The sequence below is a fragment of the Telmatherina bonti genome, assembly GCF_933228915.1.
Source record: "Telmatherina bonti genome assembly, chromosome: 5".
In the NCBI taxonomy this organism is placed as follows: Eukaryota; Metazoa; Chordata; class Actinopteri; order Atheriniformes; family Telmatherinidae; genus Telmatherina; species Telmatherina bonti.
Genome location: NC_136623.1, coordinates 4,157,525 through 4,173,608, shown reverse-complemented (window position 1 = coordinate 4,173,608; position 16,084 = coordinate 4,157,525). Strand labels below are relative to the sequence as shown.

General features: G+C 50.9%; 1 protein-coding gene across 1 annotated transcript; it reads right to left on the bottom strand.

The window, feature by feature from the left end:
• Window positions 1-6,024: 6,024 nt before the first annotated feature.
• On the bottom strand, window positions 6,025-13,757 carry aste1a (asteroid homolog 1a; the record flags this gene model as incomplete). The annotated part of the gene is made up of 7 exons (XM_079240534.1): window positions 6,025-6,261; window positions 6,577-6,679; window positions 6,756-6,888; window positions 7,060-7,264; window positions 7,345-7,644; window positions 7,712-8,526; window positions 13,517-13,757. The coding sequence occupies 7 exons, from the start codon at window positions 13,755-13,757 to the stop codon at window positions 6,025-6,027; spliced, it is 2,034 nt and encodes a 677-aa protein (XP_079096660.1).
• Window positions 13,758-16,084: the final 2,327 nt, after the last annotated feature.

Sequence of the window (16,084 nt, the reverse complement as noted above, 5' to 3'; positions counted from 1 at the left end):
CGCCCTGTTTTAATCACTTTTTGTCTATTTTTCTCATGTTTATTTTATCTAAGTCATAGTAAACAAACAGGTAAGTGTATTAGCAGAGAAGTGGCAACAAGCTGGTTTTTTTAGTCTCGTGTGGAATGAAAAAGTGACTTTGGTCTCATTGAACGAACCTCTACCTCCCAGAGGACACAAGAATCTTTCCATTACTCAGTTTAAAATTAACTTTGAGATTTACTTCGTAAGAAAATCTTTGCTGTAAATCTGTTGGACTCAAAGTGCTCCGAACGAACCACCTAAAAATCCTTTTTGTTACAGAGAATGTGGGTACGACTTACATTCTATGATCCTGTTTACCACCTGGTCTGGTCCGGTCTACCACCTGGTCTGGTCCGGTCTACCACCTGGTCCGGTCCGGTCTACCACCTGGTCTGGTCCGGTCTACCACCTGGTCCGGTCCTGTTTACCACCTGGTCTGGTCCGGTCTACCACCTGGTCCGGTCCGGTCTACCACCTGGTCTGGTCCGGTCTACCACCTGGTCCGGTCCGGTCTACCACCTGGTCTGGTCCGGTCTACCACCTGGTCCGGTCCGGTCTACCACCTGGTCTGGTCCGGTCTACCACCTGGTCCGGTCCTGTTTACCACCTGGTCTGGTCCGGTCTACCACCTGGTCCGGTCCGGTCTACCACCTGGTCTGGTCCGGTCCTGTTTACCACCTGGTCTGGTCCTGTTTACCACCTGGTCTGGTCCGGTCTACCACCTGGTCCGGTCCGGTCTACCACCTGGTCTGGTCCGGTCTACCACCTGGTCTGGTCCGGTCTACCACCTGGTCCGGTCCGGTCTACCACCTGGTCCGGTCCGGTCTACCACCTGGTCCGGTCCTGTTTACCACCTGGTCTGGTCCGGTCTACCACCTGGTCCGGTCCGGTCTACCACCTGGTCCGGTCCGGTCTACCACCTGGTCCGGTCCGGTCTACCACCTGGTCTGGTCCGGTCTACCACCTGGTCCGGTCCTGTTTACCACCTGGTCTGGTCCGGTCTACCACCTGGTCTGGTCCTGTTTACCACCTGGTCTGGTCCGGTCTACCACCTGGTCCGGTCCTGTTTACCACCTGGTCTGGTCCGGTCTACCACCTGGTCCGGTCCTGTTTACCACCTGGTCTGGTCCGGTCTACCACCTGGTCCGGTCCTGTTTACCACCTGGTCTGGTCCGGTCTACCACCTGGTCCGGTCCTGTTTACCACCTGGTCTGGTCCGGTCTACCACCTGGTCCGGTCCGGTCTACCACCTGGTCTGGTCCGGTCTACCACCTGGTCCGGTCCTGTTTACCACCTGGTCTGGTCCGGTCTACCACCTGGTCCAGTCCTGTTTACCACCTGGTCTGGTCCGGTCTACCACCTGGTCTGGTCCTGTTTACCACCTGGTCTGGTCCGGTCTACCACCTGGTCTGGTCCGGTCTACCACCTGGTCTGGTCCGGTCCGGTCTACCACCTGGTCCGGTCCTGTTTACCACCTGGTCCGGTCCTGTTTACCACCTGGTCCGGTCCGGTCTACCACCTGGTCCGGTCCTGTTTACCACCTGGTCTGGTCCGGTCTACCACCTGGTCCGGTCCTGTTTACCACCTGGTCCGGTCCTGTTTACCACCTGGTCTGGTCCGGTCTACCACCTGGTCTGGTCCGGTCTACCACCTGGTCCGGTCCTGTTTACCACCTGGTCTGGTCCGGTCTACCACCTGGTCTGGTCCGGTCTACCACCTGGTCTGGTCCGGTCTACCACCTGGTCCGGTCCGGTCTACCACCTGGTCCGGTCCTGTTTACCACCTGGTCTGGTCCGGTCTACCACCTGGTCCGGTCCGGTCTACCACCTGGTCTGGTCCGGTCTACCACCTGGTCCGGTCCTGTTTACCACCTGGTCTGGTCCGGTCTACCACCTGGTCCGGTCCGGTCTACCACCTGGTCTGGTCCGGTCCTGTTTACCACCTGGTCTGGTCCTGTTTACCACCTGGTCTGGTCCGGTCTACCACCTGGTCCGGTCCGGTCTACCACCTGGTCTGGTCCGGTCTACCACCTGGTCCGGTCCTGTTTACCACCTGGTCTGGTCCGGTCTACCACCTGGTCCGGTCCGGTCTACCACCTGGTCTGGTCCGGTCCTGTTTACCACCTGGTCTGGTCCTGTTTACCACCTGGTCTGGTCCGGTCTACCACCTGGTCCGGTCCTGTTTACCACCTGGTCTGGTCCGGTCTACCACCTGGTCTGGTCCGGTCTACCACCTGGTCTGGTCCGGTCTACCACCTGGTCCGGTCCGGTCTACCACCTGGTCCGGTCCTGTTTACCACCTGGTCTGGTCCGGTCTACCACCTGGTCCGGTCCGGTCTACCACCTGGTCCGGTCCTGTTTACCACCTGGTCTGGTCCGGTCTACCACCTGGTCTGGTCCTGTTTACCACCTGGTCTGGTCCGGTCTACCACCTGGTCCGGTCCTGTTTACCACCTGGTCTGGTCCGGTCTACCACCTGGTCCGGTCCTGTTTACCACCTGGTCTGGTCCGGTCTACCACCTGGTCCGGTCCTGTTTACCACCTGGTCTGGTCCGGTCTACCACCTGGTCCGGTCCTGTTTACCACCTGGTCTGGTCCGGTCTACCACCTGGTCCGGTCCGGTCTACCACCTGGTCTGGTCCGGTCTACCACCTGGTCCGGTCCTGTTTACCACCTGGTCTGGTCCGGTCTACCACCTGGTCCAGTCCTGTTTACCACCTGGTCTGGTCCGGTCTACCACCTGGTCTGGTCCTGTTTACCACCTGGTCTGGTCCGGTCTACCACCTGGTCTGGTCCGGTCTACCACCTGGTCTGGTCCGGTCCGGTCTACCACCTGGTCCGGTCCTGTTTACCACCTGGTCCGGTCCTGTTTACCACCTGGTCCGGTCCGGTCTACCACCTGGTCCGGTCCTGTTTACCACCTGGTCTGGTCCGGTCTACCACCTGGTCCGGTCCTGTTTACCACCTGGTCCGGTCCTGTTTACCACCTGGTCTGGTCCGGTCTACCACCTGGTCTGGTCCGGTCTACCACCTGGTCTGGTCCGGTCTACCACCTGGTCCGGTCCTGTTTACCACCTGGTCCGGTCCGGTCTACCACCTGGTCCGGTCCGGTCTACCACCTGGTCCGGTCCTGTTTACCACCTGGTCTGGTCCGGTCTACCACCTGGTCCGGTCCTGTTTACCACCTGGTCTGGTCCGGTCTACCACCTGGTCCGGTCCTGTTTACCACCTGGTCTGGTCCGGTCTACCACCTGGTCCGGTCCTGTTTACCACCTGGTCTGGTCCGGTCTACCACCTGGTCCGGTCCTGTTTACCACCTGGTCTGGTCCGGTCTACCACCTGGTCCGGTCCGGTCTACCACCTGGTCTGGTCCGGTCTACCACCTGGTCCGGTCCTGTTTACCACCTGGTCTGGTCCGGTCTACCACCTGGTCCAGTCCTGTTTACCACCTGGTCTGGTCCGGTCTACCACCTGGTCTGGTCCTGTTTACCACCTGGTCTGGTCCGGTCTACCACCTGGTCTGGTCCGGTCTACCACCTGGTCTGGTCCGGTCCGGTCTACCACCTGGTCCGGTCCTGTTTACCACCTGGTCCGGTCCTGTTTACCACCTGGTCCGGTCCGGTCTACCACCTGGTCCGGTCCTGTTTACCACCTGGTCTGGTCCTGTTTACCACCTGGTCTGGTCCGGTCTACCACCTGGTCCGGTCCTGTTTACCACCTGGTCTGGTCCGGTCTACCACCTGGTCTGGTCCGGTCTACCACCTGGTCTGGTCCGGTCTACCACCTGGTCCGGTCCTGTTTACCACCTGGTCCGGTCCGGTCTACCACCTGGTCCGGTCCGGTCTACCACCTGGTCCGGTCCGGTCTACCACCTGGTCTGGTCCGGTCCGGTCTACCACCTGGTCCGGTCCTGTTTACCACCTGGTCTGGTCCGGTCTACCACCTGGTCTGGTCCGGTCTACCACCTGGTCCGGTCCTGTTTACCACCTGGTCCGGTCCGGTCTACCACCTGGTCCGGTCCGGTCTACCACCTGGTCCGGTCCTGTTTACCACCTGGTCCGGTCCGGTCTACCACCTGGTCCGGTCCTGTTTACCACCTGGTCCGGTCCGGTCTACCACCTGGTCCGGTCCTGTTTACCACCTGGTCCGGTCCGGTCTACCACCTGGTCCGGTCCGGTCTACCACCTGGTCTGGTCCGGTCCGGTCTACCACCTGGTCCGGTCCTGTTTACCACCTGGTCTGGTCCGGTCTACCACCTGGTCCGGTCCTGTTTACCACCTGGTCCGGTCCTGTTTACCACCTGGTCTGGTCCGGTCCTGTTTACCACCTGGTCTGGTCCGGTCCTGTTTACCACCTGGTCTGGTCCTGTTTACCACCTGGTCTGGTCCGGTCTACCACCTGGTCCGGTCCTGTTTACCACCTGGTCTGGTCCGGTCTACCACCTGGTCCGGTCCTGTTTACCACCTGGTCCGGTCCGGTCTACCACCTGGTCCGGTCCGGTCTACCACCTGGTCCGGTCCTGTTTACCACCTGGTCCGGTCCGGTCTACCACCTGGTCCGGTCCTGTTTACCACCTGGTCTGGTCCGGTCCTGTTTACCACCTGGTCCGGTCCTGTTTACCACCTGGTCTGGTCCGGTCTACCACCTGGTCCGGTCCTGTTTACCACCTGGTCTGGTCCGGTCTACCACCTGGTCCGGTCCTGTTTACCACCTGGTCTGGTCCGGTCCTGTTTACCACCTGGTCTGGTCCGGTCTACCACCTGGTCCGGTCCTGTTTACCACCTGGTCTGGTCCGGTCCTGTTTACCACCTGGTCTGGTCCGGTCTACCACCTGGTCCGGTCCTGTTTACCACCTGGTCCGGTCCGGTCTACCACCTGGTCCGGTCCTGTTTACCACCTGGTCCGGTCCGGTCTACCACCTGGTCCGGTCCTGTTTACCACCTGGTCTGGTCCGGTCCTGTTTACCACCTGGTCTGGTCCGGTCTACCACCTGGTCCGGTCCTGTTTACCACCTGGTCCGGTCCGGTCTACCACCTGGTCCGGTCCTGTTTACCACCTGGTCTGGTCCGGTCCTGTTTACCACCTGGTCTGGTCCGGTCTACCACCTGGTCCGGTCCTGTTTACCACCTGGTCTGGTCCGGTCCTGTTTACCACCTGGTCTGGTCCGGTCTACCACCTGGTCCGGTCCTGTTTACCACCTGGTCCGGTCCGGTCTACCACCTGGTCCGGTCCGGTCTACCACCTGGTCCGGTCCTGTTTACCACCTGGTCTGGTCCGGTCTACCACCTGGTCCGGTCCTGTTTACCACCTGGTCCGGTCCGGTCTACCACCTGGTCCGGTCCGGTCTACCACCTGGTCCGGTCCGGTCTACCACCTGGTCCGGTCCGGTCTACCACCTGGTCCGGTCCTGTTTACCACCTGGTCTGGTCCGGTCTACCACCTGGTCCGGTCCTGTTTACCACCTGGTCTGGTCCGGTCTACCACCTGGTCCGGTCCTGTTTACCACCTGGTCTGGTCCGGTCCTGTTTACCACCTGGTCTGGTCCGGTCTACCACCTGGTCCGGTCCTGTTTACCACCTGGTCTGGTCCGGTCTACCACCTGGTCCGGTCCTGTTTACCACCTGGTCCGGTCCGGTCTACCACCTGGTCCGGTCCGGTCTACCACCTGGTCCGGTCCTGTTTACCACCTGGTCTGGTCCTGTTTACCACCTGGTCCGGTCCGGTCTACCACCTGGTCTGGTCCGGTCTACGACATCACAGATCCGCTGTTTCAGGAAAATCACATCGTTTGGAAGAAAAAACATTTATTCAAAGTAAAATGAAAGTAAAACATTTTTTTACAAATCTAGAGTTTTGTTTCATTTTAGAAAAAGTTCCAACATTTCTGAAAGTAAAACTGATCTAAACACCAGTTAAAACCAGTTAAAAGCAGAAATCAGCAGCTCAAACTGAAGCTGGCTCCCCGGGTTCATGAGGTGTTCAGGAACGTCATCCCCCTCCGTCAGATGAGGCCCCGCCCCTGATGTTCCTTCTTCTGAGCCAATTGGGGTTTCTTAGATCTGTTGCTCCTCTCCTTGGTTCGGTATCGGGTTCTCACCGTCAGCTGGTCCTCCAGCTGCTCCTCCAGCTGCAGCTCCTCCTGCACTCGCTCCTCCACCTGGTCATCAGGAGTCAGGTCTTCTGGACCCTGGCGGGGTCTCTGCTGCTTCTCTGAAGCCACCGGCGGCGATTTGTGGGTCTGGAATTGATGGACAATTGAGAGCATAGCCTGGTGGACCGGCTGGTGGACCTGCTGGTGGACCGGCTGGTGGACCTGCTGGTGGACCGGCTGGTGGACCTGCTGGTGGACCTGCTGGTGGACCTGCTGGTGGACCGGCTGGTGGACCTGCTGGTGGACCGGCTGGTGGACCTGCTGGTGGACCGGCTGGTGGACCTGCTGGTGGACCGGCTGGTGGACCGGCTGGTGGACCGGCTGGTGGACCGGCTGGTGGACCTGCTGGTGGACCGGCTGGTGGACCTGCTGGTGGACCTGCTGGTGGACCGGCTGGTGGACCTGCTGGTGGACCGGCTGGTGGACCGGCTGGTGGACCGGCTGGTGGACCTGCTGGTGGACCGGCTGGTGGACCTGCTGGTGGACCAGGGCACCCTGATACAAACTGAACAGACCCTGATTGGTCCCTGATGGAAAACCTGACATTTGTACAAGGAGACGTCGTTCCTCTCCGGACTCACCGAGCGATGTCCGGCTCGGGGAGCGGGAAACCCAGCAGCTGGTTCAGGTACATGCTGTCCCTCAGGCAGCCCTGCCATTGGTTGATCGCATGAGCCACGCCCACATCCAGCTCCTGGTTGTCGTGGAGATTTTCTGCACATAAGCATCGCGTTTCGTTACGTTACTGACCTCACAGGAAAACTTGAGACCCGGTCCGGTCTATAACCTGGTCCGATCTGTCTGTGATGAGACCTGCCAGGTTGACAACCTGAACCGTTCTGGTTTATGACCCGGTTCTGTACACTACCTGGTTGCGGTGTTTACCTGGTCTGGGCCTTGGCAGGTCCCCGGAGCTCATGCCCAGCAGCAGGGCCGCCAGCAGGTCCGGGTCTGGAGGAGGCTGAGCGGTCCGGAGCCAGTAGCAGGTGACGGCCAGCGGGAGCTTCAGCTGAGGAGGCAGGAGGCTCAGGGAGTCCTCCTTCACCCCCAGAACCTCCAGTAAGACCTGGAGACGCTGGGAGACGTCCACCTGGACCAACAGGAGGAAACATCTGGTTTAGTCCAGAGTCTGCAGAGTCGGTCTGTGATGGTTCAGGACCAGATCTTCACCTCATTCAGAGAGCTGAGTCTGAGCCTGCGGGTGATCCTGGTGAAGCAGGGTCTGACGGGGACGAAGTCCACCTGGAGACCATCTCTGTCTCGCTCCTGCACCTGAAGCGACATCCCGCCTCCCAGTAGGAGGCCGTACATCACCTGGCGGAGCGGTCTGGAGGTCTGGTTGAAGCTGGGCTGGTCTTTGTGCTCCACCGCCGGGCTCAGGTTCATCCTCTGCAGCTGCAGGACGTCCAGGATGTTCCCGTTGAGACGGGCCTGGGTCAGAGGCAGCAGAGTCCAGTCTGGGACCAGACCCTGCGGGACACAACCCACTCAGGACCAGAACCACAACCAGAAGAGCTTCCTGGAACGACTTTCTCACCTGAGCTGGGAACGGTGGCGCCACCCCGTGGAGGAAGAACGTCTTCAGACTGCTGGGAGGAAGACGATACTCTTCCTCGCCCTGCAGGAGCTGCTGCCGGACCTTGGTCCTGCCCTTCCTGCTCAGCGGACCCATCAGGTCGAGCGCCGCCTCCACCGCCTCCTCGCGCTGCTGGAAGTTCTGGATCCAGTGGAGCAGCCCGCCCAGGCGTTTTGGTGCCTCTTCGCCCGGCGGGACGAACTGAGTCCAGTTGATATTCCTCAGCTTCATGTAGTCATTCCCGGCCAAGGCGGCAAAGGTGGGCAGGAGCCGCTGCTCGATCCCCAGAAAGGCGCAGAACCCAGAGGCGTAGTACCTCTTACAGGGGATGTGGTTCTTGGACCCGGTCCTGCACACGTCCCTCCAGCGGAACTGAGAAATGGTCAGGAACCCGGCCGGCAGGTCAAAGATGTAGAAGTCGCTGTCATTGGACAGAACCGGACAGTTCCATTCGTTTGCCAGTGCTGCTATCTCCTGGTCTGCCTCCATGAAGCACTGGGCCACCGGAACCTCCAGCCGGGCCAAAGTCTGTCTGAAGACGTGCCAGGCCAGCAGAGGTAGGATTCCTTCCTGTATGCCGGTCACCGCCGCTTGGTGGGCTCTCCGGATCCGGTCCTTAGCCCGCTTTGTCACCGTTTCCAGCTTCTTGTCCGAGTGGTCTGACCCACCGTCCAGAACCACGTATGGAACGATACTGCAGGTCCTCAGGGCCCTGATGAAGGTCTCTGTCAGTTCCTCGAAGGCAGCGTACTCCCCACCGCGGTTCTGGTCCAGACCTGACACAAAGAGATCGTGTGGACTGAACCGGTCTACCAGGACCAGAAGAACTTGACTGTTGTGGAGTTTTTATAATCAGACCTTTGTTTCGTCAAACTGACTCAGCAGCACCACCTGCTGGCAGAGAGCCGTCACTGCACGAGCTGCAGGGATGCGGCTGCAACACCGGGTGGTGCTGCTGAGTCAGTTCCCCGCAGCACACGCCTCCACGGCAACAACAGCTACAGTAACAACAACAACAGTAACAACAACAACAACAGCTACAGTAACAACAACAACAGTAACAACAACAATCACAACTACAGTAACAACAACAGTAACAACAACAACAGTAACAACAACAACAACCACAACAGCTACAGTAACAACAACAACAACAACAACTACAGTAACAACAACAACAACCACAACAGCTACAGTAACAACAACAACAGTAACACCAACAATCACAACTACAGTAACAACAACAGTAACAACAACAACAACCACAACAACTACAGTAACAACAACAACAACAACAACTACAGTAACAACAACAACAACCACAACAGCTACAGTAACAACAACAACAGTAACAACAACAACAGCTACAGTAACAACAACAACAGCTACAGTAACAACAACAGTAACAACAACAACAGTAACAACAACAACAGCTACAGTAACAACAACAGTAACAACAACAACAGTAACAACAACAACAGCTACAGTAACAACAACAACAGTAACAACAACAACAGCTACAGTAACAACAACAACAGCTACAGTAACAACAACAGTAACAACAACAACAGTAACAACAACAACAGCTACAGTAACAGCTACAGTAACAACAACAACAGCTACAGTAACAACAACAACAGCTACAGTAACAACAACAGTAACAACAACAACAGTAACAACAACAATCACAACTACAGTAACAACAACAACAGTAACAACAACAACAGTAACAACAACAATAACAACAGTAACAGCTACAGTAAAAACAACAGCTACAGTAACAACAACAGTAACAACAACAATCACAACTACAGTAACAACAACAACAGTAACAACAACAACAATAACAACAGTAACAGCTACAGTAACAACAACAACAGCTACAGTAACAACAACAACAGTAACAACAACAACAGTAACAACAACAACAATAACAACAGTAACAGCTACAGTAACAACAACAGCTGCAGTAACAACAACAACAACAACAGTAACAACAACAACAGCTACAGTAACAACAACAACAGCTGCAGTAACAACAACAACAACAACAGTAACAACAACAACAACAACAGCTACAGTAACAACAACAACAGCTGCAGTAACAACAACAACAACAGCTACAGTAACAACAACAACAACAGCTGCAGTAACAACAACAACAACAACAACAGCTACAGTAACAACAACAGTAACAACAACAGCTGCAGTAACAACAACAACAGCTACAGTAACAACAACAACAGTAACAACAACAATCACAACTACAGTTACAACAACAGTAACAACAACAACTACAGTAACAACAACAACAGTAACAACAACAACAACAGTAACAACAACAACAACTACTACAGTAACAACAACAACAGTAACAACAACAACAACAACAGTAACAACAACAACTACAGTAACAACAACAACAGTAACAACAACAACAACAACAGCTACAGTAACAACAACAGTAACAACAACAGCTGCAGTAACAACAACAACAACAACAGTAACAACAACAACAACAGCTACAGTAACAACAGTAACAACAACAGCTACAGTAACAACAACAACAACAGTAACAACAACAACAACAACAACAACAACTACAGTAACAACAACAACAGTAACAACAACAGCTGCAGTAACAACAACAACAACAACTACAGTAACAACAACAACAGTAACAACAACAGCTGCAGTAACAACAACAACAACAGCTACAGTAACAACAACAGTAACAACAACAGCTACAGTAACAACAACAGCTGCAGTAACAACAACAACAACAACAACAGTAACAACAACAACAACAACAACTACAGTAACAACAACAACAGTAACAACAACAACAACAGCTACAGTAACAACAACAGTAACAACAACAGCTGCAGTAACAACAACAACAACAACAGTAACAACAACAACAACAACAGCTACAGTAACAACAGTAACAACTACAGCTACAGTAACAACAACAACAACTACAGTAACAACAACAACAACAACAACTACAGTAACAACAACAACAGTAACAACAACAGCTGCAGTAACAACAACAACAACAACAACAACCACAGTAACAACAACAACAACTACAGTAACAACAACAACTACAGTAACAACAACAGTAACAACAACAGCTGCAGTAACAACAACAACAGTAACAACAACAACAGCTACAGTAACAACAGTAACAACAACAGCTACAGTAACAACAACAACAACAACAACTACAGTAACAACAACAACAGTAACAACAACAACAGCTACAGTAACAACAACAACAACAACAACAACAGTAACAACAACAACAACAACAGCTACAGTAACAACAACAGTAACAACAACAGCTGCAGTAACAACAACAACAACAGTAACAACAACAACAACAACAGCTACAGTAACAACAACAACAACAGCTACAGTAACAACAACAACAATAATCCATCAGTAAATTAATGCAAATAAAAATAAAACTTCAATAATAAAATAGTTCAAAAGGTTAAAAAGGATCAAATCTGTGAGTTTTAAATTTACATCAATTAAAAGTCAAAATAAATTAACAGTGTTTGGAAGATATGTGCGTGCGTGCGTGCGTGCATGTGTGTGTAATAAGTAAATTTAACAGAACTATATAAATGAAATATAAAGGTGTAACTGAGAGAAAATATTGATTGTTTTCTGTAAATGAGGTTTAAAAAGATCAACATGATGAATGATCAGATAAACTTCTACCTTCTGACGTCGTTTAAACACAACATTTAGATGTTTAAAATAAAACAAACTGTAAAGTATTGTTTAACAGCACAACTTGATATGAACGTATAAAGTACACTACTGTCCGCACCACATGACCACTGCAGTCCAATCACGGCTGTCTTATGGGGCCAGTTTTCCAAATCTGGGAGAAAATCAGGCCTTTTTCTCTCTCTTTATCTTAATTACATTTAATCCGTCGTTTGGGATAATGATACATGAATATTTGTCTTTAAAAATAAATGGATGCTGTCTTTATTAAGTGACATTATCCATATAGTATATGATCAATATTGGAATTCAGAACCTGAATCCAAGCTGAAAGCATAAATATTTGTCTTTTACTTGGGCAAAATGAGCAGATCCAAAATAATATCCCAGTTTGGGTTCAAGCATTGAACTACAGCCGTGATTGGACTGCAGTGGTCATGTGGTGCGGACAGTAGTGTACTTTATACGTTTATATCAAGTTGTGCTGTTAAACAATACTTTACAGTTTGTTTTATTTTAAACATCTAACAACGCAGCCGATACCGAAGAGCTTAAAAGCTTTACAGTCATAATCAGCGAGACACGATGCATTTTACTCAGACTTCAACGTGTTTAATGCTCCTCGTGGGTTTTTTGTTCTTACTTTCTCCCCTTCCTATTGGCTGCACTGGGTGTCAGTCATTTCCTTCCCGCTAAAGCTGTATTTTTATGGATGTTTAAGCTATAGTATCTTTATTTCAGGCACATATTTTCTGTTTCACATCACAGATCATTTCGTTACTTAATAAATACTAGTTCGGCTGTCACTTACATTTGAAATATGAAGAAAATGCGTCATAATATGAACCTATTTCTAATGAAATTGTGGAAGATTGACCAGGCCACATCCACTTAATGTTATAATTGTTCATATATCTCAAATAAGCCATCATATTTGGCTTTATCAATACATATCATTTATACGTTGGAGACCCACTAGTTCGGCTTTATTAGGTATTTGATTCATGAAGCATATAGGTGTTTTCCAAACCCTAGCTTAAGAGTGGGTGTGAAACTTAGAAAAACTACAGTCATGGCATTTATTTGCTGTGCACAGGCGCACTGGTAGCTAGAAATACGTAGCAAATCCTACGTAACTTTGAGCATAGTTTTTCGTAGATATTATACGAAGCAGTAATGAGAATACGTTGACGCTGGATGGGACTCTTTGAGGGAGATCCTGACCTACGAGCCCCCAGAAAAACACCTGGCCAGACTCCGTTCACATCCACGTGACCCCACTCCACATCACCATGACAACCACGTCACACCAACCACAAAGCGGTTCTGTTCCATGGTCTAACCTACTGTCCAGAGGTCTGGGGTAAAACTTGTCCAAGTTCTCTGCAGACAGCAGTCTGAGTTCTCCAGAAAGCCGGTTCCCCTGAATACACATCCACTTTTTTATTTGGTCTAAAATACTGAAATTCCATTTTAACACAGAAGTATTTTTATATAAAAACTCACTGCCTGCAAGCGATGTTTCTGAAAAGAAGTGTGTGTGTGGGGGGGGGGGGGGGGGGGGGGGGGGGGACTTTAGACACAGGTCAGAATTTAAAATAAGACGAAATGGAAAAACTAAAACTGGATTTATTTTAACAGTTAAAGGAGTTCGACGCTGGAACGGACTGAATGTGGAGATGAAGCCATGTCCAAACAGAAGGTCTGGGGGGGGGGGGGGACATGCAGGGTCTGGTGTCTGAATATGTGATTCTGGACTAGTTAGTGAGGTTTTATGATGATTGTATGATATGTGACACTGACAATCAGAAAAAGGAGGATTTAAGAACTTCTTCCTTCTTTCCAAACACAGATCGTTCCTGTTTATTATTATTTATGTCACGTGTTACCTCTGCATGTTGTTTAATATTCATGTTGGAGTTTTAATCTAATTACTGCTCGAAATAAACAAATAAATAAACAAACCACCCCCCTTGTGATGAGTCCCGTCTGAACCACCTCCAGGTGTGACGCTGGACTCACCTGAGCTGACGTACAGCAGGTGGACCAGGTTGGACCCATCCACCACCAGCCGGCTCTCCCGGAACTGGATGTCCCGGGAAATCCTCCCGTGGGTCTCCACGAAAGAAGCCAGACCTTGAACCCCCATCTCCGCTGTGGTGTCGCGCGCATCTGCTGCTGTTTCTGTTTCCCTAAGTTTCACTTTTCTGACGTCACGCGGCGTTTTGCAGCGCAGGAGCGCGCGCTGAATGTGGCTCGGCATGGTCCTGCTGAAATCTGCAAGGTCCTCCCTGAAACAGTCTGGATGGGAACAGATGTAAAACTTCCAGATGTGGAAGATGCTCGCGCCATCAGCGCTGATGGGAAGTTCGGCTCTTTACAAAGATCCGACCTTTTGGACTCGGTTCCCTGAGAAGAGTTGGGTTTGTCAGCTCCAGAATAGTTCTTCATTTGATTTCAGTCAGAGCTTCTGACTGTTGGAGTCTAAATGAGCAGTTGTGATGGTTTATTTCTTCTGCTTTTTAATAAAAGCCTAATTTTGGTGAATTTTTCTTTAGAAACTCTGAAATAAACTATTAAATCATGAAATGAACTTCGGAACACAGAACCACCAAAACAATCAAGTCAATCAAATCTGAACCCATTCTCAATTAGATCATTTCACCATTTTTCTGGACACATTTGTAACATAAATCCGACTTCCAGCTCCTTTAAGTAAATTCTCATTTATATCTCGGTTTGGTCTCCAACCACAGACTGTTAATAAAATACTACAGTTCCCCATAACAAATAATAATACTCCCCCCACAGTTGTCATGAAGGTACCCCTGACCTAATAAACCTAAAATGTTTTGTACCAGGCTGTAAACATGTTTATTTCTGCTGTAAACATGTTTATTTCTGCTGTAAACATGTTTATTCCAGCTGTAAACATGTTTCTGCTTGTTGTAAACATGTTTATTTCTGCTGTAAACATGTTTATTTCTGCTGTAAACATGTTTATTCCAGCTGTAAACATGTTTCTGCTTGTTGTAAACATGTTTATTTCTGCTGTAAACATGTTTATTTCTGCTGTAAACATGTTTATTCCAGCTGTAAACATGTTTCTGCTTGTTGTAAACATGTTTATTTCTGCTGTAAACATGTTTATTCCAGCTGTAAACATGTTTCTGCTTGTTGTAAACATGTTTATTTCTGCTGTAAACATGTTTATTCCTGCTGTTAAAAGTCCGTGCTCTGACAGAGACTGCATCACCCTTAGTGCACCGGAGCTTCTTGTAGTTCTACTGTGTCGCCACATAAGTTTGTCTTGTGACGCGGCAGCACACCTGCAGCATATTAAGTGGCTAGTGCCATCTGTGTTGCATCCTGTGTTAGTGTGGGTGTGAGAGTTCCGTGTGCGTTCTTTCTATATAACCACACATACATTTACCCATATACACCCCCATACACATATATGGATATGCCGGCCATTAACAACTTGTTGTATGCTTGTACCTCCTTGCTGAACCTTCAGTAAACTGATCTGCACTGCACTGATGGAGTTTGCCTGTTCCTTCTGACCGAGGACGATTCAGTTGACGCCCTGTGGAATATCTGCTGTGACATATACATCCCTTTAACAAGTGGTCCTTCGAGCCGGAAGTGTATTGGCTGAGTCAACAAGATCGCGACTTCACAAGATGAAACTTCTCAGGAGAAGAGCCTGAAACATACTTCTCGTCCACGCAGGAGCCGGAAGCTTCCGGGACATCTGGTGGAGTATGAGCACAGCTTACCTGATCCAGAGGAGTCATCATACAGTAGCAGCTCAGAGGAATCTAGGAAGGAGGAGCGAGGATGGACAAAGATGGAAGCTGTCTGGACGAGAGTACTGGAAACAATGAATGAGATGCATATCGCTATGAGAGAGACCAGTGGTGCACTTGCCAAGCGTGTGGAGCAACTGGAGCGGTCATGTAAATCCTGTAGCCCTCTCCCTCCACATGGTGAAGCTCCAGCTCAAGATAGAGCTGCATCCCTTCCTGCTCTTCTGCAAATTTCCCAGTCACGCAATTTGAGCATGAGTAACAGCCGCACCATTGATCAACTAAACTTCTCAGCACCAACAGTAAGGAAGGAGACTAGAACACCTACTAAGTTGCCAGTAGAACCTGCTGTATTACCACAAAGTGAACTTCCCAGACCCCAATCAGCACCACAGCTAGAACACCCTCCTTTGAGTACCATTATACAGACTGTGTCTTCACCTAGTGTTCAAGGTGTTTCATTGTCTCCAGCACTGCAGTCAGGTGTTCTTCGAGCACCACAGTCTGGATTTCAGCAACTACCTGTGTCACAGCCTGTATGCCAGCCCAATGTAAATACTGTGTTACAGCTGGAAGGTTAGCCTATACCTCAGCCTGCTCTGCAGGGTTTCCAGCCAGCAGTGCCGCCTGCTCCACCCCCTCAAGTGAGTCACATTGTACAACCTGTGATACCACATGCCTCACAAGTGGCTCACTCAGTGCGGTTTGGGAGGCTCGAACCATCTCAGGATGAGCTTATATTCCGTCAGAGGTACCAACACCCATCGCACTCAAGTAGCGC